General features: G+C 36.2%; 3 protein-coding genes across 7 annotated transcripts; all 3 read right to left on the bottom strand.

The window, feature by feature from the left end:
* Nucleotides 1-758: 758 nt before the first annotated feature.
* Nucleotides 759-7,255, bottom strand: Cand1 (Cullin-associated and neddylation-dissociated 1). Of its 3 annotated transcripts, none has more exons than XM_067361137.1 (18): nucleotides 6,932-7,255; nucleotides 6,308-6,477; nucleotides 5,823-6,036; nucleotides 5,448-5,740; nucleotides 5,218-5,380; nucleotides 4,867-5,140; nucleotides 4,248-4,754; nucleotides 3,878-4,161; nucleotides 3,668-3,799; nucleotides 3,398-3,566; nucleotides 3,019-3,316; nucleotides 2,748-2,946; nucleotides 2,377-2,634; nucleotides 2,121-2,309; nucleotides 1,783-2,026; nucleotides 1,502-1,648; nucleotides 1,251-1,386; nucleotides 759-1,018 (listed from the first exon to the last, which is right to left on the bottom strand). In XM_067361137.1, exons 1-17 carry the CDS (start codon nucleotides 6,971-6,973, stop codon nucleotides 1,253-1,255), a joined length of 3,717 nt encoding a protein of 1,238 aa, XP_067217238.1. In that variant the 5' UTR covers nucleotides 6,974-7,255; the 3' UTR covers nucleotides 759-1,018; nucleotides 1,251-1,252. The 3 variants fall into 3 exon arrangements, with proteins under 3 accessions (XP_067217238.1, XP_012235571.1, XP_012235572.1); XM_012380148.2 differs by having other exon boundaries at nucleotides 759-1,021; nucleotides 6,932-7,254; XM_012380149.2 differs by lacking the exon at nucleotides 759-1,018 and having other exon boundaries at nucleotides 1,039-1,386.
* A 1,020-nt stretch (nucleotides 7,256-8,275) lies between these two features.
* LOC105679623 (uncharacterized) lies at nucleotides 8,276-15,155 on the bottom strand. The gene is made up of 14 exons (XM_067347863.1): nucleotides 14,570-15,155; nucleotides 14,202-14,458; nucleotides 13,955-14,117; nucleotides 13,602-13,869; nucleotides 13,226-13,530; nucleotides 13,028-13,147; nucleotides 12,750-12,945; nucleotides 12,120-12,190; nucleotides 10,615-10,874; nucleotides 10,374-10,536; nucleotides 10,035-10,299; nucleotides 9,651-9,955; nucleotides 9,444-9,563; nucleotides 8,276-9,379 (listed from the first exon to the last, which is right to left on the bottom strand). The coding sequence occupies exons 1-14, from the start codon at nucleotides 14,672-14,674 to the stop codon at nucleotides 9,209-9,211; spliced, it is 2,769 nt and encodes a 922-aa protein (XP_067203964.1). The 5' UTR covers nucleotides 14,675-15,155; the 3' UTR covers nucleotides 8,276-9,208.
* Nucleotides 15,156-15,442: 287 nt separating this feature from the next.
* LOC105679644 (uncharacterized) lies at nucleotides 15,443-20,771 on the bottom strand. Of its 3 annotated transcripts, none has more exons than XM_012379794.2 (5): nucleotides 20,461-20,771; nucleotides 17,206-17,798; nucleotides 16,957-17,123; nucleotides 16,581-16,773; nucleotides 15,443-16,505 (listed from the first exon to the last, which is right to left on the bottom strand). In XM_012379794.2, exons 1-5 carry the CDS (start codon nucleotides 20,495-20,497, stop codon nucleotides 16,311-16,313), a joined length of 1,185 nt encoding a protein of 394 aa, XP_012235217.1. In that variant the 5' UTR covers nucleotides 20,498-20,771; the 3' UTR covers nucleotides 15,443-16,310. The 3 variants fall into 3 exon arrangements, with proteins under 3 accessions (XP_012235217.1, XP_012235218.1, XP_012235219.1); XM_012379795.2 differs by lacking the exon at nucleotides 20,461-20,771 and adding an exon at nucleotides 18,683-20,454; XM_012379796.2 differs by lacking the exon at nucleotides 20,461-20,771 and adding an exon at nucleotides 19,090-20,454.
* Nucleotides 20,772-20,815: the final 44 nt, after the last annotated feature.

Below are 20,815 nucleotides of genomic sequence, written 5' to 3'. Positions count from 1 at the left end.
TGATTACGTACAACTTTTGCAAAATGAGACTCAGACGTATAATCTCGATTTCTTCGAGCAAAACAATTTTATTATTAAGAGATAAAATATATATGTATATTACTACCTTTAAACTCCTTGTGCTTAAATCATATTCAAATCCTACTCTTTTTTTCGCTACACTAACGCGTACGGTTTAGGTGTGTCAATGTCACGTTAAATATAGTTCATATTATCACCAAATGATATAGTAATCTGATAGATAAAGTCTAATAGTACGTTATCAGTAATTATTGAATTATGCAACGTCCAGTGATCAAGTACATCAAGGAATTCATTACAGTGATGTAATAATTATTCGTCACTCGTTTGTTTGCGCTCCAACGCGGCCAGGAGAAATTTTATGCGATGCCGTCAGTCAGTGCACCACCAGACACTGTTAGTCATTGTATATAGAGGCTGTCGATCGCAAATCAACCAAATGCTAGCCAATTCAGAGTTATTCCTCTGATCGCTATCTATTTATAGTTACATTCTAATGCAACGAAGTGCTATAAATTGATCATTTCTTATTGTTTCTGAATTTTTATTTCATGTATATGCATATATATGTTTATGTGTGTTGAGATAGCTCTCAATCACACATCCATATATACATATATATTTATATAACACATACAAAATTGTTGCAAATCATTGTTGGTTAGATATTATTAATTAACGCTCTTTTCGCCGACAAATTAAAGGGTAACACAATTTGTAAAGAGAAAGTACGCGCAGCCATGTTAATAAATTTATTTTAAGAGCTGCTTATGTGGGTCACCCAAATGAGAAACATGATGAATGTGTATACACGTATAAGTTATGGATTGCACTCTAAACGAATGACACGAATGTTTAAACGTTCGGCGCTGGTGAACGGCTATTTCTATCTCTCTTTTGCAGTCGTTCTTTCTCGAGCCTTTTCTTCGTCAGTTCTGTCTTGCGTGAAACCGAGTAATGAAGGATTTCTTATTTTAATAATTATACGCAGATTGATCTACTGAAAGAAGAAATACATTTGTAGTGATAAAATGATTACTGCCGGTAAATATATTTTTGTTTAAATTTACACACGATGTGCTACATTAACTGACATTTATTAGAAACTACGTTCAAATCGGAGATATAATAATGAAAAAATAATATGTAGAAATAAACTATAGATAGAGTATGATCACGATGCCCCATGGCGATCTAGAGAAATACAAAAAAAGAATTATGTTAATTACTTTTAGCTCTGATCCATCGCGTTTGTTTCGTTCACATTACTGCCAGTACAATCCTTCTGTATTATCTCAAAGAGCGGCTGCAGTTCCGGCGTGGCTTTGATCTGCGCGACAAATTCGCTCAATGATGGATTTTTATCTGCAAATAAATATATGTCGTAACTTTTAGGTTAATTAAATTAAAATTATTTTCGCCTAATTTAATTTCATTCAAATTCATTTATCTACTATTATTGAACAATAATTCCACACACCTGCATCAGGAATAGTTAGTAACGCTGCAACAGCTCGCAGCGCAGAGCGTTTCAATTCGTCTTGCTTCTCATATTCTTGCTTCACCGAGTTTGCCTTTACTTTCATTGTGCAAGTATTCTTCAAAGGCTCCACTAGTCGCTCCAACCCTGAATAATAAATATTAGGATTATTTTAGGTAAATATTAGACGGACGTTCTTCAATATTTAGAGTAGATATCGATACAATCTCAAAATATTAATATATATGATATAAACGAACGAGCGAGAGCGCAATACTCACTTTGTAAGACCGCGGTCGGACACAATTGCGCGAGTCGTGCTGTCATTAGGTAGGTCAGCATTTTAATATCGTAATGGTCTCTGAGTCCGTTCTCCACGTGATTGAGGAACTCGAAAACGTCCAGTCTGTCGAGACACGAATCCAGCAAAGTGTACATGCATTCAAATGCAGCCTTGCGAAGATCCAATCCATCGTCTACTGTGTGCTTGAATGGGCCCATCTCAACTTCCCTTATTAGCTCTTTCTGAATAAAGTAAATTCGTCATGTTATAACTTCGAGTTAACTTGAACTCACTTTCAAATTTAAAATCAAGCTCCGAATGTCAATTTTAACTAACCTTGATCTTAGTTTCCGTGTAAAGATGCGGTAACACCACGTCCAACAGATCTCTTATCAGCATAGGTTTGTTATGCGCCGCGGAATTGAACGCGACTAACGCTACCCTTCGCACGTTGAGATCAGGATCCTCCAAAGCGACTAAGAAATTGCCCATACATTGTTTCAGCATGACATCGATCGGTTGTGGCTGTAATGCATATAGTATTAAACATGCGCGATATATGCACGACTGATGTGATTATTATGTAAAATACCTGATCGGAAATGGTGAATTTGACCGCAGTGACCGTTGTTGTTCTCATGAGCGCCGATGGCGACTTGAGAGATTCTTGTAATCTTGGCAATAGAGTAGCGGGATCGATCAACGTCAATTTACCGAGACATTCGGCCACGACATTACGGGTACCCTCTTCTGTACATTCGCAATGCCTGTACAAGAGCATCCAGATCGAAGGCACGAAATTCTGCAAGTGTGACACGCCAGATGGGCTAGCCGATTGGCTCGTGATTATCTGGAAAAAAAAAGGAAATCTCGCTTAGAAATAATTTTATACTTATATTTATTTATATCTCTATATCTATTTTGACGAATTTCGAATTGACGCGATTGTACGACAATCTTTACCTCCTTCAGCGAGTGTAAAAGTAGATACTGCCGTTTAGGCTGTGCCTCAATCTCTTGAAGTATGAAAGGCAGATATTCGGGGAGATTTCCAATCGCGATATTTCCCAAAGTATAACTGGCCGCAGATTTCACCTCTTCCGAGTGAGACGAGAATGAATTTAGAATTGTGTGTTTCAGCGAATTAATTCCACTCAGGTCCCTGTAAAATTGGAGCTTGTAATTATTTTTTTTTACAAGGCTGGTCACAAAAAGATCTACACTGTTCACTTACACGTGTCTTCCGATCTCGCCGATGACCAGTAGGGCGAATATGTGTTGTGCGACATTCTGAATGTCCGATGGATTTTGAACGTCCTTCAGTAACTGCTGCACGATGCACTGCGCCTCTTCGTGCCACGTGATTGTGAGTGCAGCTGCACACTTTGCGAGCGAGTGATAAGCCTGTTTGTGGAGTACGGATTGTGTGACCGGCACTATTAGCATTGCGAGCAGATCTCTGTACCCGAGACCCGGCAAATTCGCCTGTACCAAGGCTTGGAAAAATTCGAGCATTGAATTTAATGCAACACCTGTTGGGCAGAGAATCGTTGCAAGTTTATTTTGAGATATTTAATTTGCATAATTTTTTTTTACAAAGCAGAACCACGTACCTTGAAGAAGCGGTGATTTCACCAGGACGAGTATTTCTGGCAAGATATGATCGGAAACCCTGGTGAGAGCAGCTGGATGTAATTTTGCAATGGTGGTAAGAAGATTTAGCGTCAACTGCGCAATATGCAGATCTGACTCATTCAATAGCGCGGGTAGCTCCGCGGTGACCTGCAGAAATAATCGGAAATGATTATGACATAATAATGATTGTTATCGGAATGATAGGACGGCTCACTTTACGCATTATGCGTATGCAAATACTCCATTACCTTATCAAGTAAATCTGGGTGCAAAGCTGAACTGTAATTGCACACCAGTGTATCCAGGAGAGGAAGAGAGGAAAGTTTCAAAGCCCGTTGATTTTTCCTTAAGAAAGATCCAAGAATAGGTATTGCCTCTTCCTATAAAAAGCAAGTGTCTTGTAGCGAGGAGACTGCACAAGTTTTCTTAACGCACATAACTGTGCTTTAAACATTTACCATGATAGGTTGCAGATCGACTCTGAGTGGAGATGCAGCTATGCAAGTTAGAGCCTTGACAGTGGTGAGCCTGGTTATCTCATTGCGCAGCCTGTCCAAGAAAATGGGCAAGCATACGTGTAATTTGTCCGATAGAGTGTCGCCGAAGTGCGCGAGGATCTGTCCCATACAGGCGATAGCTCTCTCCTTCACCTCCTGGTCTATGTCCGCCGTTTTGAGCCTCATCAGCGTACAGTGATATATTTCGTTGGACAACGAAGTGAAGCCGCGATAAAAAGGTTTATCTGTAAGCGTCGAAAAATCTGTCACCGTTTCTATATCGATATGTAAAAATTAAATAACAGAAATTGCCAAATTAAATATGACTCACCATGAGGTCTGATTACTTGTACGAGCTGCTGCAACACGAGCAACGCTTCGGCGGCGATCTTGTAGAATGGATCTCCCACAGCTAATATGATCGGAGGTGCCAAGACCGGCATGTGAACATGGAATGCTTCGGGTTGATGCGTCACCAATAACGTGTGCACAAATGCTAAAGTATCGATCTTCATGTTGGAAGAAGAGTTCTTGTCTCCCAGAGAGTATTGTATGCCAGGGATTAATGCCGGGATGTGATTAGTCAAAGCGCCGGGTAAAACGAGAACCAGTTCTTTTAGCAGAGAGAAGCAATCTTGTCTCGTTTTAATGCTCTTTTCCTTCATTTGGCGATGAACTGCTTTTATTATTAGCGGTACTTGTTGCTGCAATAATGATACCGGTCCATCGTCATCTTCCATCGCATCAGGATCGAGCGATACTCCAGTGGCTGGCCTGGTTTGCCTCAATAAAGCGATATATGCGTGAAAGATATCGGATTTAACATTCTCTTCTCGTTCTGCAATATTATATGAATTCGTGAATATTACGAATTGTATTAATCACTAAATAAGAATTTTTATTACTGTATTTCACATCTTCGTAAATCAATTTTAGAAATCGATACTTGCCTTTAAACCTAGCGATTAACGCAGGCGAAACCCCTTTGTAAAGTTCTGATAGCAACTCTCTTCTACTAGATACAACAGCTTCCAAACACTTGGCAGCCGCTCTACGTACTTTCCAGCTCATGTCATCGTCGTCAGAATATTCATCTTCCGCATCTTCCTCTCCGTCTTCTTCTACTTCCATCGCAGCACCCTCTCCATCAGAATAATCGTTGATATCGTCGTCATAATTGTAATTTGGATCGTATGTAATATATACTAAACAAATCTCTATGATCTAAAAAGTTCAAAAATTTTATTTAGTGACGCATAAAATATATCTGTATAATGTAAGATTGGATTGAAATTACATACTTTATTTATGTGAGGTGTGATTTCTTTTGGACATCTATAAACAAAAGACTCAAATGCTTGCAGACAATATTCCCTCAATTCATCATCATCTTCGTTACTGTACTGTACGATCAGTGGCATAACACGTTCTATTTGTTCACCGAATCTATGACCTGCTTGTCGACTGCAATAAGTACAAGTTAAATCACGTGACACTGTTAAATTATTCAAATATAATATAAATTACCAACCAGATAGAGGCGATGCATTGAATATAGGTACGTATAACATTCTTTGCCGTTTGAGTTTGAAGGCCCTCGAGAAGATGGTCAAGCAATTTGTTATATAAATAATTATTGCTAGATGTCAACAAATGGCTCAATGCTACAATAGTGCGCTTGCGAACAGCTTGCCGCGGCGAGGAAAGCTGTGGCAATAGTGCAGCTAGAATTGTAGAGTGAAATGTAACGAGCAGAGTGCCAAATCGAGATAGTAAATCAGCAACAATATCGAGAGCTTCGAGCTGTACAGACACATCCTCTTGCTGGAAATACATTATATACAAATATATTATTAATTAGAAAAATTGACCTGGTTTCCACTAATGTCAAGCAAAGATAATTTACCTTTTCAATAGCACTGCTTAATTTTCCTGTAATACGTCTACAAACATTTGCCACTAATGCACTACAACCCAGGGGAAGCTCGGAAATAACAGTCTTTAAGCCGATGCTAGAAATATCGCGAAGCTGCTCCTTGTCCGATACCATGTTGGTACACAGAGCATCCACGATAGTTTCCACTTGGTAATCCTTTACTTTGTTAACTAATGGGCCCAAACTAAAATTGTACGTATTTTTGTAATTATATCTTCAGACACAAAAAATGCTTGGAATACAATAAAAGACAGAAGTACACGAATACAATAAGAGACAAATATTTGCAATTTTTCACATTGCATAATAAACCCCATTTTGTTCATGTTAATAATTTACATAAGCTTGGGCTATTAGTTAAAAAAATTAGTATGTAAGATGCATAAATAATTTATAAAAATAACATAAAAAACATGCTATAATTTGTTTCATAATATTTAGACAAAGGAGTCTACCATTTGACGGCAAGATTCTGTACTTCTCCATTTTTATCCTCCAATAATTTAAGAAGCATTTTTACAACTTTCCGCTCGGAATCATCATCTAATTTGATGCTGTCTTTTTGTAGTTCACTCATTAAATCATTAGTAGCCATAAATCTGAAATCCTTATCGCTGGACGTCATCTATAAAAGAATATAACTATAGTACTACCATATAGTAATAAAAGAAAAGGAGTAAAAGATATATACAGCAGCAAAACATACGTTACTAAAAAAAATAGTTAAAAATATTAGATTTATAATTACACATTGTGATAAAACTAATTAAATAAAAATTACTTTGTGTGTGATAAATTACAGTGCGTGATAATAACCAGTATCCATAATTATGTATATATATATATAACACTTTAGACTATATTATATTACATGTAAGAAATTATGCAAAATAACTAAAATCAACGCTTCTTTTACAACACATTTGCACGAGTATTCAACTGAAAAACCAATCAAGTCCAAGGGAGATGTAATAAGGTTATGTCGTAAAAAAATAGCTGAACAAAATAAGATTTCGCACAACGATCGAACGATAAATGACATTTTTTCCGATAACTATTATTATATATTACATAATTACCTTCTCCAGCAGATTCGCTATTTGATAGGAGACACTAGCCATGATTGCGGAGCTTTTTCACAGCCGGTTCGACGACGGTCAGTTCAACTCCGGTATGCTCCGATGGTTTAGAGCGCGTATTTGTAACGCAACGAAAAAAAGAAAGGAAAAACAAACGGATCCCGGTGGCACAATATGCAGCACCGAATCCGTGAAAAGTTGTACGAACCAAGATCTCAGCGCTTTTCTTTTTTACTGAAACTCCACTATCGGCAGCATCTCAATGTGATGCCGAAATTTTGACGGTAACCGACCGTGCGTTCCTAAAGTCGCCACGAGGAAGCCTGCTGCACCAATAAGCCACCAATAAACCGCATCGCAAATGTGCTCGAACGTGCTCGGATGTGTGTACGTACGCATGTGTATGCGTGCGTATATTTAGATCTCCGTGAAATATTAATGCTCGTTTAAGATGCATTCTTTGCTATTTTTAACGCGATTCATCGACCACAACAACTTTCGATATAGAAACTTGGAGTTGGAGGAATTATTTTATATCGTAATATATTTTGCCAAGCTCTATTATTATTCTGATTTCGCACATCACTTTCCAACTATTTTGGAACTTATGTATTTATAGCGAATGGAGTTATATAGTTATTGATATTTTTGAAATCAACCAAAAAATAAATTTCAAATTTGTCTCGCGCTAAATAATTCGAACATGATATAAAAATAAATATATATATTACATATTAAAAAATAGCTTTTTTAGCCCAGAACTGGGTGTTGGTTGTTCAATGAAGAAAAGTTAACAATTAGTTAATTCATACGTTTCGGCTCATTTTATTTGGTCATCTTCGGAAGACTTAGCTTCAACGGCCGAATTTCGTAAACAAAATGCGATAACCTTGCGGCATATACGTATTTTCATTAATTTTATGTAACTTTCTTTTTGTTAATTATCGTTCACTGAAGATGGCCAAATAAAATGAGCCGAAACGTATGAATTAATTAATTGTTAACTTTTCTTTATTGAACAACCAACACCCAGTTCTGGGCTAAAAAACTATTTTTTAATATGTAATTTGTTAATTAAAAAAGCCCAAATAAATAATTTCTTTAATTTAAATATATATATATATATATATTTATTTATAAATAACATTTATTATTTATAAATATATATATTTACTATATTCTAATTATTTAGCGCCAGGCTATAAATAAATATTATTTATAAATAATCAATTTAAAATGTAAAAAAATGATTTACATAGCAAATGTGAAAGTAGTTTGAGAGCAGCTCAGATAAAATAATCCAGATTTCAATTGAACTGGAATAGATAATTAATTTTTGAAGGATTTGACTGTACAATTTAATAAGATTTATTGGGAGATTTACAGAATTATAATAATGTACGGGAATATACAATTTGTTCCACAATTATTTGCATAATTGTATAACATTCTTTCTAATATTAACTTTACCAAAAGATATAATACATGGACTTCATTATTCATTAAAGGAGCGGAGACAAATTGAAATTTCGCAAAATAACTTACATGTTTATATATGTTCGACTAAACAAGCCTTTTACTTTCAACATTTCATAACTATGCAAATATGAAAGGTTCTGTCTTGAACAATAATCACGTACTGTTTGTCATTTTTAAACACCTACACATGTAGGATACACGTCTGCACATAAGCTGGCTTAGATATTATATTACATAACGTTCGGTACAAAAGAACTGTAGCTTGAATGATTCGCATAAAATGTGATTCATACTGATCTGTCGCTATAATGAAAACAATAGCATTAAAATATCGATTGTAATAATGATAAAGCCTGTCTTTGTACCAGAAAGGCTAATCTTTTAATACTGGATCGCAAAATTCTTTACAAAGCAAACCAAGATGAATCATGTGAACCTTTGTAACTTCACACAGTTCTGTACGTTATCGATGTTTACATCTGTATTGAAAAAAAGTTAGTGTACACGTTAATAATACTCAGCTCGCTCTTTTTTTTCAAATATTAATTTGCAGTATAACGCGTTTGTAAAATAAACGGTATCCCATTTTATTCATTCTCTCTTTTTCTCTTTTTCTCTACGACAAAGATTCAAAAGACTGTACTTGAAGTGTTATTTGGAACGCCTTAACGAGAATATGTTATTACGCATATGAAATTATTACTGCAGTTATTACTTTCAGACGTTGTCGAAATCTTTTAACGATTTAATACGATCAATATATACTTAATAACATATTAAATACAATTTTTTCGCTACCTATGAAATTGCAGGTATCTCGAAATTTACACTGAGATTTTCGGATTGTGCTAATTTGACGATAGTGGATAATTTCACTGCGACTCGGGCGGCTTCGTCAAGATCATCAATTGGCACGATTTTTAAACCTGCATTCGCGATCAGAGCTTTAGCTTCATCCACATTAGTGCCCTGAAAAAAAAATTACAAAGCATATTTTACACAATTCATAATTATTTGCGAGACAAAGACGTACCTGCAATCTGACGACGACGGGTATTTTCAAACTGAGTTCCTTGGTCGCGGCGATAATACCCTCTGCTATGACATCGCATCTCATGATGCCACCAAAAATATTAACTAACAGAGCGTGAACCTGCAAAATTATAATTATACGAATGATAAAATACAAATTATTGAATGTTTAATCATAAAGACAAACAGTGAGTATTATACCACTTACTCTTGGGTCAGATGTAATGATCTTAAATGCTTCTTTCACTGCAGAAGCCGACGCACCGCCACCAACGTCGAGGAAATTGGCTGGCTCACCACCATGCAACTTTATAATATCCATCGTAGCCATAGCCAAGCCAGCTCCATTCACCATGCAACCTATATTACCGTCCAATGCGATGTAGTTCAAATCAAACTTTGCAGCTTCGACTTCTTTAGAGTCTTCTTGAGTCCAATCTCGCAGACCAAATAGTTCCTTCTGCCTGAATTCGGCATTGTCGTCGAACCGGCACTTGCAGTCCAGAGCAAAATCTGTAAAAACAGCACGCATATAAAGTCAAATATAAATTATAAAATGTTACTTTCAGAATTAATTATATATTAGACCTACAATTTCCATTAATGTCTTCGGCGAGAGGATTCACTTCCAGCAGAAGAGCATCCTTTTTAAGAAACATTTGATAAAGACTTATTATTATATTGGAAATGTAATCCTTTACATTATTAAGGCCGAGCTTGTCAACGATACGTTCGGCCTGTTCTTTCGTAATTCCTTTATTGATGTCGATTGGTTCATACATGATAGCGGTAGGATTCGTAGCAGCAACTTCCTCGATATTCACTCCACCTTGGCTGGAAGCTATTATGACGGGACCCTGAAAAAAAATATATATATATTAGAATCTTTTTAGAATCTCCCAATGCTTTCGTACAACTTCTTGTAACTTACACCAAAGGCTCTTTCCATCATGACAGCAAGGTAGTATTCTTTACGAGGAAACATACGTTGCGTAACCATCACAGCATTGCATATCCTACCAGCTTCACCTGTCTGTTTCGTAATTAGCAGCTTACCTAGCATCTGACTCGCTAACGCTTTAGCTTCTTCTGGACTGCAAACGACACAATAAGTGTATTTCTCAATATATCGAAATACACATTGTGTACAATTATCTACGTGCAATAATTACGTTTCACACATCTTCACTCCACTGACGCTCGTCCCTTTAAAGTGTCCTTTTCCTCTGCCGCCAGCGAGAACCTGGGCCTTCAAAACAATATCTTTCGTTTTCAAGTCGGCAGCAAATTTAGCCGCTTCATCGGGAGTTTTGGCGACGCCGAATTTAGGAGTGGGCACCCCAGCTTCATTGAGTAAACTGTAGCTGATATGTTCGTGTACATTTAAATTTCTGGTTGGTTGTTTCACCAAGTTGGTTTTACATGCCAATATCTGAAAGTGGAAATACAGTGTAATAAGCTTAGTGTGTGATAATTCCCACATTTGATTAATTTAATAGATATATTCTTTTAATGTTATCACATACACAAATTAGAACTTTATGACAGGCACTTTATCGTGAATAATGTTTAAATATAAATATATATTTGAAGGTCTATCCTACACACAATGACAATGAACTACATAATTGCATCGTATACAGCATTTTATGCATAGCTTGGCACTTTTATCAGCAGCAAATTGTGTAACAGAATTTTAAATAACAAGTTCCTTTATTAATTAAAAATCGATTTTTTCTCCAATAAAATTACAAATTCAATAATTTTTGAATAAAATAATCGATATCTCTCGCTAATTGTCTTGCATATTAAGTAATATTAAATAAAATATTTTAAATATTGGAGATTATAATTGTAATTATCAAAAAGTTTGAATAATGAGAATAAAAAACAGATCCTGACGAGTTATTTCAACAAAAACAAATTCTATATTTACAGAATTTTATGATTTATGAAAAAATATATCAGTTTTCTTCAAAGAATTCGACAATAAGAATGAAGATCAAAGATCATTCTCAGTTGACATATTCATACATTCTTGAATTAAAAATATAATTTTGATTATCTAAATTTTGAGAATTAAAACACGTGAGTATCAGCTAAAACATCAAAGTATCTCGTATTTTTTTATTTCAAGGCCTCGTTCTATCAAGAGCAAATTCCAACAAGATCGATTTCTCATGCGTCAGCGCGCAAATATCGTTCGTCAATTGTTAATCGCGCGATTCAAAGATTCAAATAATCCTTCCAAAAATAGAATAACAATCATCATTAAATGACACTCAATCATTTCAAATGTCTCCTTACGCATAATTCGATTAATCAAACGCGGAATGTCAAAAATGGATGTCGCGTCCGTCAACGGAAACGTCACTAAGACGACACGTGAAGGAGTTTTCCACGTAGTTGCGTAACTGTCACGTCGAGTTTTTGAGAAAACATTTTGCTTCGAGATCTTTGGCTTTGAATCATTTGCGACCCTGGCGCTCAATTTAGCAGACAGTTTAACATGGCGATCGCCCTTGTTTGTCTCACTCGCACTTGTTCCCGTTTCCGTCTTTTTTCCTTCCCAACAAAATTATCATTATGATTGTCATGATACTTTGCGCGTTTATGAAATCATGTCGAATACGCGATTACGGTGTACGAACAACGAAACTCCGCCAACTTGACATACCTTAGGACCGTTCAATCGGCCGAGACTCTCCGCGAGTGTGATCACCCGCGACAACATGGTAGCCATCTTTGCTTAAGCGACAGCCGTAGACTGCCAAGTGCGAATTTGCTCTCATGGACTCCACCTAACTTGATATTTCCCTCGCGGAGAAATCAACAATCTCGTAGCACCGAATGCACGATTAGTTCCGATGATAAGTCAAGACGATACGAAAGATTTTGCATCTATCAAATTTATGCAGAAAAATTCAAATGCTCTTGATAATGTTTTTCTGTTTCCTATATTTTATTAATCTTTGAAAATATGATATACAGCGGAAAAAGAAAAAGAATCAGATTTAGTGGACTTAGCCAAGATTCCAACTTTACTTAGTCAAGATTATATATATAGAACCCTGATAAATAATATAATTTATTGCAATTTTTAAATTTTAACTTTTGTATATGAATATATTTAGACAATAAATGTACCGCTGTTTTTTAAATGTTGCAGCTCTTTTATTATTTCCTACATTCATATATAAAATAAGAATTTGTAACATACTTACGTATAAAAACATATGTATATTTCATAGCACACAAATGTAAAATATTTTATAAATTGTTCCAATAGATATTTTCTAATGATTTTACTTCTTTTTTCCCTTATCTTTCTTCTTCTCTGGTGATTTAGCACTGAAAGCAATATCTAAGTCCAAAGACTTCGCAAGATTCATTATCGATGCCAGCTTGACAGATATTTCGGCTGCTTCAGCAAAATCATCCACGGAAATCACTTTTAGTTTAGCATCTAGTATTAATTGTTTAGCTTTATTCACATTAGTGCCCTACAAAGAAATAAGAATCATGAAAGAAGAAGAAAATGATGTTAACAGCTACACATACAATATACATTTTAAAAATAATTACCTGTAATCGGACAATTACAGGTAATTGCAAGTTTAATTGTTTGAAAGCATCGATGATTCCTTGAGCGATTATATCGCATCTCATTATACCACCAAAGATATTCACTAAAATAGCATCCACCTGGAAAAACAGACATTATCGGTCGATTATCAGTCATTATCTTATTATTTAATCCAACTTAATTTCGGCGACATTTACATTGGGATCCGATGACAATATTTTAAAACCTTCTCGCACAGTCTCTATTGTAGCCGTGCCACCAACATCCAAGAAATTTGCTGGTGCACCGCCATAAAGCTTTATAATATCCATAGTCGCCATAGCTAAGCCAGCTCCATTTACCATACAACCGATATTTCCCTCCAAAGCTATATAATTTAAATCATATTTTTCAGCCTCGACTTCCTTTGGATCCATCTGCGTTACATCCTTTAACGCAAACAATTCCTTCTGCCGATACTCGGCACTGTCGTCGAACTTACATTTGCAATCTAGAGCGTAATCTACGACGATCGAATGTATCGTTTATTATTATTTAAAAATACCTATTACGCTCTTGTGTATTGCAACTCACATTCGCCGCAAATGTCCTCCGCGAACGGATTAATCTCGAGGAGCAAAGCATCTTTTTCGACGAATAATTCGTAGAGATTATAAATGACAATCGACGCGATTTCCTTGCTATTTCCTGTAAGATCCAGGTTGTTGGCAATACTACTCGCTTGCTCGGATGTCAAGCCTTTGTTTATGTCGACAGGTACATAAGTCACGGCTTCGGGATTTTGGGCAGCGATTTCCTCGATGTTCACACCGCCTTGTTTAGAAACAATTATCACGGGACCCTGAAATAATAGTGAAAATATTAGTTTGACGTATTTCTAATGGATGAAAATAACAATGAATGGATGAAGACAATTTTTTACGTACATCGAAAGCACGTTCCAACATCACTGCTATGTAATACTCTTTACGTGGAAACATGCGCGCCGTTACCATCACGGAGTTACATATTTTTCCAGCTGCACTCGTCTGTTTAGTTATGAGCGATTTCCCGATCATATGAGCAGCCAGTTCCTCCGCTTGCTCGGGCCTATAAACAGAAAAGATTATTATCTTCGATTCTCTTTTATGTTATAATCGTTTTCTTATCAATTTCTGTTTGTGTATTGCGTACTCGCACATAACAACGCCGCTGACATCGCTATCCTTAAAATGTCCTTTTCCTCTACCGCCAGCTAGAACTTGCGCCTTCACCACGATATCCTTGGTTCCCAAATTCTTGACCAGACTGGAGACTTCGTTGGGCGATTTTGCCACCCCGAAAGACGGAATGGGAATGCCAGCTTTTTTCAATAAAGTATACGCAACGTGCTCGTGCACTTCTAAATTTCGCACCAGTTGTTTAACGACTGGAGCTTTGCATGCAAATAGCTACATAAAGTAAAATACTTTGTGTGAACAATATTTGCAGATAAATGCATCGTCTGCATACATACTGTAATTTTAACGTGAAAAGTAATCTATCACGAAATATAACTTTACCTGCTTGTTTATTTTCTGAGAACATGTTCTTACTAAAGACATCACAAATGACATAGTGACAATTAGTGATGGCTCCTTTACATATATATAATATCTCCTATACATGCATTATATATTGACACCCACACACACAATATATAAAATATCCTATAAAATTATTAATAAATATATCATTTAAATTTCGTAAGAGAATTTTCCCTTTGCAAATATCTACATCGTATAAGTAATTTTAATTTAAGACACTTACGAGAACACTTCATGCGCATTCGACTGACACTGAACGGAGTAAGCAATGAGCGTTATATTATGCTTGATTCATTTTTATTGCAACGGCGATAAGTCCGCTACGATTCATATACTCGGATGATATTCAATCGACTCTATGCTCATTTTAAAAATAACATCCACGTTATTATCACTTCTTGAAGCAGTATTTTAAACCTGCATGATTAAAAACATGCGCATATTCTTCGAAGACAGTAACAAAGTCGACGGCATAAAATTAACGACTCAGCTAAAACTACAGACAATAATGATGTGTAACATAAAAATGTTTTTAACATGTTCATGAAAAAATTTGTAACCTATGTTTATTTAATCTTATGTATAATCATATATAAAATAAAAATTAAATATCCTGTCTGTATGCGAGTGTAACATGTGTGTTCATTGCATTACATTTTATAGTTTTACAAAATAAAAAGTTAAAACCTAGTTTCTACTAAAGATGAGAAAGATGTTTGCACGAGTAAATTCTAGATTATGTAAACACAAATATGAATATTTTATTTAAATTTTAGAGACTACCTAAAACGCTATTATAAAAATATTATAATTTATAAGCGATTTATAAAAATAAGAACAAGTAGCGAATTGTCAGTATTTGTATATTTCTTAAAGCAAAAGAAAATACATTTCAAAAGATGAAGTCTATATTACATATTCAATGTATCTAGCGTATGTTGAAAACGATTTTACTTTTATATCAAAATTTATCAATAAATCACAACTCTGCACTAGATATTTAATTCTTCAATTATATTCTATTTAATCAAAAGATACTTTATGCAAAAATTATTGCACGGCAAAAAAGTGAAATTTCTTCAACTCGCAATTAACAGTCAGCATGTCAATTGGACTTTGCATAGACGTTTACCAACAAGCAGTTGTGAAACTATCGTGTGTGGCATCGTTATCAATTTTGTTTTTTCCGTTCTTATCATTAGAGATTTTTTGTGCTAATAATTATTCTAAATCATGATAAATTATTATAAAGTGTGTAGCCATTTTTTGTAGAAATAATTCGGATTTTAAGATATGTTTAGATAAAAAAAAATATATATAATGATTTAATCGTGACAGATTATAATCACGCGCGCACACCTCATATTATTCGTACCATCATACATTCTTCATGAAGGTGTGATAGTACATCTCAAAATATATTCTACAAATAGTTTGTACACACATTAACAGTGCAAATGTTAAGAAACTGTATTTCGAATAAGCTTTTGCGTAAAATAAGCAAAATATTTGTGAGAATGTTAATTAATGCGTTGCGCACTTGTCATTAATAATAATGCTTATATATTTCTAACAAAAGAGGAAAGATCAATAATGTTGTCGCGTTGTCTACATTGTTAAAATAAATTTTTTTATCCTTTCCAACATTACCGGCGAAATCATCAGTAAAATATCAATAAATTTAAATTATATAAAGTTAAGTTTGCGATACTACCGCTTAAAAGCTAAACCGATCGTTAAGGGTTCGACCCGTAACGCCGAGGTTCCCCGACAGGCCAAACATAATTTCGCTGAAACTACGATCGTCGACATCCCCGCTGGAATCGGACGTGGTAGTGTTATTACGTGTGCGCGAGCGTGATCGCGATCTTGATCTCGAACGCTGCCGGTTAAATAACGGTGCTCGAACAGTCTGAAAAATAACAAGATATCAATTATTCATATTCGAAAAAAAAACCCTAAATAGAAAAACTTGAAGAATTCTTACCATATTCAAAGCCTGCGTACTCTGTCTGTATGGTGATCGTCCTCTAGATAATACTCTCGGCGCACCACCGATAGTCGCGGGATTTCGACTTTGTATTAGAGTGAGAGGTCGTTGACGCGTGGCGGTAGGCGTGTATTCACTTCCTAGCGTGCACATGAAATTGACATTCGGACTCGGAGTCAATTGGGCAGTGCTGCAACATTGCATTTTATTGCGTACAAGGGAAATGATCTCTTATTCCTCTATCAAAAAGTTGCGAATGAACTTGAATATAAAATTAAAAGCAGAAAAATGGAACATTTATGACCGCATAGAAAGTTATAGTCGACTTATAGAATTAATATAATTTAACAACAGTATGTAAATAGTAATTTACTTCATCCTCATCAATTTTTGCTCATATTGCGCCCGCCTCTGTGCACGAGCGATTTGATCGGAACGCAGTCCGCCAGTTGTGAAACGACGCTGCGACGTTAATATCTGTTGTCTTCCCAAAGTTGTCGGTTGCATCGAGAGTAGAGTCTTCTGTCCAGTCTGCGCCATCTGTATAAGAAATTCACATGTGTATCAGCAGTACTTTATTATCTATATTGCTTAAAAAACATTTATATGATATCCAACTCACTCTGAAATGATTTTGCATGCCCAGCCTCTGAGTCTGTCTTTGTAGCAGCAGCTGCTTCGCTCGTTTCACGCGATTTCGATAGGCAATCTGAGCGGGACTCTGGTATCCCAGACGATTGTGGACAGAGTTCGGATCACGTAAATTAGGCAAGCTGTTCGTTCTCTTCAACGGGCTCTTGTTGTTCGTGAAGAAGCCGCCCTGATTAAACGTCAGGTTTGTTCGGCTTCTGCTGCGAGTCAACCCGAATCTGCTGCCTCTGGTACGGCGCACGTTGAATGCGCCTCTCGCGTTCGGCTTCTGATTCAAACTCAAGTTGCTGCGCGATCTCGCGAGATTGCCATTTTTCTTGAATCGATTCTTAGCGAAGCCAGCGCGAGCGTTAGTCGCGTTATTCGCATTGCGCTGCCAAGTCTGTTGCTGCGGATGTTTCTTCACGGCAGTCCCGACATTGCGTTTATTAATTCTCGTATTTCCTCTTCCTCTAAACCCGGTCCTGCCTCGCATGGTGCCGCGGTTGCGCTTGGCACCGCCAGGTTTTCCATTCACAGCATTCTTTTTCTTTTTCTCCTTTTTTCCCAATTTTATGATCTCATCTTAAAAGGAAGAAAACGCGCAACGTTTAATGAGCGCACGGGCACGGCAAATGTGCAGTTGTGGGATCTAATATTTGCGCAAGTTTAACTCGAAACATCAGATCTTGGCACAGATATGATTCCAAAAGAGAAGTGCAATTTCGCAAATAAATATTTGATATTAAAAATTATCACACTTTAATGCATGTACGCATATTGGTGTGAGACAAAAATATCATCGTATTTGTAATCCCAAAAATCTTTGCCTGTAAAAATATCTGTGTATGCAACATAAAATATATATAGAATATAATCTTCATAGATATATTCTTTTATGATAAGTATATTATATATATGACTTGTTACGATAAAATTAAACGTAAAAAATTATAATTGCTAAATTAACTGTCATTTCTGGAATCACTATCCGCTCCATTTGTACAAAATCATAATGTGAAAGTTAATGTATCAAGAATATAAATTTATAGACACAAAAAAAAAATTATAAAAATTATATCGATACCTTTAATTAATCAAAAGTATATAAAAATTCAATTGTTTAAAACAAAAAATATAATCAAAATTTTGAATAAAACCAAATTAGTATCTATGTAACCTTATTCAAGACAATTAACGTTTTCGAAAAGAACACTTAAAATATTTATTCATAATTAAGTTTTTTTGCATGGCTTTTCTTTATCTTTAATGTTTATTTATTTATATCCCCATTTGCGGCATTATGGATCACTTTGAAATAGTGTGCAAGCAGGGAAAAACGATGATTCAAGTTCGTGATTCTCCACTTATTCGTGACGTTGCTCCTTGCACGCAGAAATTTCTACATTATACTTCTTGCGAGTTGTGTTTACTGTATTCCACTACTTTTACAAGATATTAGGTCGAACCAGTAGTAATTCTTCTTGCAAATTCTTCCATTTGATCGTTACCTCCTTCATTATTGCATTTCAGAAGACTTTTAAGAACCCCATATAAATATTTGCCTTGCGAATTTTAATCATACAAATAAATCGTTCATAAACGTATTCTATCCCTCAGGAGTATCATTTGCCAGCATTGGATTGCGCACTTTATTGGCACATTATTAAAACCAGCTTGCGTATAGAGTATCTGCATTTTCGGAGATTGCCAGTAAATTATTTAACACATCGTCAATATACTGCGAATACAATTTTGTATAGTCTCCCACACACACTTTCTCCTCAAGGTGAAGCATAATTCGCATTTAGCTTTAATTTATTCCACCGAATTCTTTCATATACGTCATACTGATAAGAGCGGAACAAAAACCAACTTAATCTCATTCTTCGCCGTGCTCTTGTTATATAAGCTTCTTATCGCCGTATAAACAGATCGCGTCAGCATGTATCATTTTCCATATTTGGCGCACTGTGTCGCGCCATGTTCGCCCGCTACTAAAAGTTGCCGAGGATGCAATGGATAAAAATACGAAATTGCGCAAGCCTGCGCTCGTTCTATGAGAAAGTGAGATGAGTCACGGTCGCGACACGCTTGGCACAGCTGCTTCTTCAGATTGTTCAGTGTCCCCGTTTCGCTCATCGTTGTTTTCTCGGAATGCATCAAAGCGAGATTATGATATCCGAGATATCAGGACATCATGCTTCAGTAATAATTCTTGCCAAATGAGAACGAATCATTCGGCATGCCTATGCTTCGCTGTAATTTTGCAACTTTGTCTCCAAAACGGTATCACGAAAGTTTATTGTCGAAAGTTGCAGCAAGATCATAATTTAGAAGTATCAAAATATTCTCAAAAATTATTGGAAATGTTGGAAATACTATTCCAATGTGACGATGCGATATTAGTCCGCAGACTGTGTACAAAAGAGAAATTAATCGTACGTGTGCATTAATTAATGCGATAATGAATAGGTCTGTGCAATCGGGATCTACTGTTAAGAAGTGTAGCAGACGCAAATGGTGTAAGGTTTCACCATGTTTTAATCCGGGTGCAGAGCCATTCCAAGACATTCCTGACATATCTTGGTTTCATTTCTTGATCGTAGACATCGTACGTTCTCCTTTTGCATAAGAAATTTTTGGCGGTTTATCAAATAACCGTTTGATATCTTACTCAAATTTCCTATGGGCTTGTTCGTAAACACTTTTCTTCCTGAGGGCCAAACAAATTACGAGCAATCATAATTAAGTCGAATGAAGAATTTCTGGCAACACTTCATGTTCTACTGAAAATTCCTTTCTTCCTTCCAGGGTCGAACAAGAGCAATCGCGATTAATAAGTAATCGGCGAAATAAGATTACAGTTACGTAAAAGCAACGAGGATGAAAAATTGTGGCTGTCCCCTTCGCCCTATCTCTCTTCCTCCTTTAAGAATAAGAATATCTTCTGTTTCGCAATCCTGTTATGCTTTCGCTTAATACATTAATACGCCGCTGCGTCGATCGATCGTAGAAACCATCCCGCTGTTTCTTACTCGATGTACTTTTTCGTATTGTCTTCGCTGTCCTTGAAGAAACGGGAACCGAGATGCGGAATGATAAAACAAATGCAGATACTCATACGGGCACACGTATACGCATGGCGACGCCATTTCATCGCTCATCATTGGGAGGACTGCGGAGCCGTACGCTCACCCAGGATTACTGGCAAAATCATTAGAGTTTTGAGACTCTGGCCACTTACCGAGCGACATGTTCACTTTCGCGTCGATCTCTGACATTTTTGCACTTCTGTGTTCTCGCTCTCGCTCTTTACTTCGTTTTATTCGTCAAAATGCGTGCCAAGATCTCGCACGTATTTATGCGCGACGCGCTTTTCCGATCCGCGACAATCGTCTAGTTCGATCTTCTTGTTTGTCGATCGTCTTCGCGGAATCTTTCCACGCGTATCCGTAAATTAACAACGCGATAAATACAACAGACACAAATACAACTTTTTCACACCGAACGAGAAAGGCATACAAAAGAAACCGACAATGGCCGACGACTGACTGGAATAAGCAAATAAGCCGAATGACCTGATTGGATGTGATTTTAAC

This window comes from Linepithema humile, chromosome 1, assembly GCF_040581485.1.
Source record: "Linepithema humile isolate Giens D197 chromosome 1, Lhum_UNIL_v1.0, whole genome shotgun sequence".
Taxonomy (NCBI): Eukaryota; Metazoa; Arthropoda; class Insecta; order Hymenoptera; family Formicidae; genus Linepithema; species Linepithema humile.
This window is presented reverse-complemented; position numbering and strand designations above follow the sequence as displayed.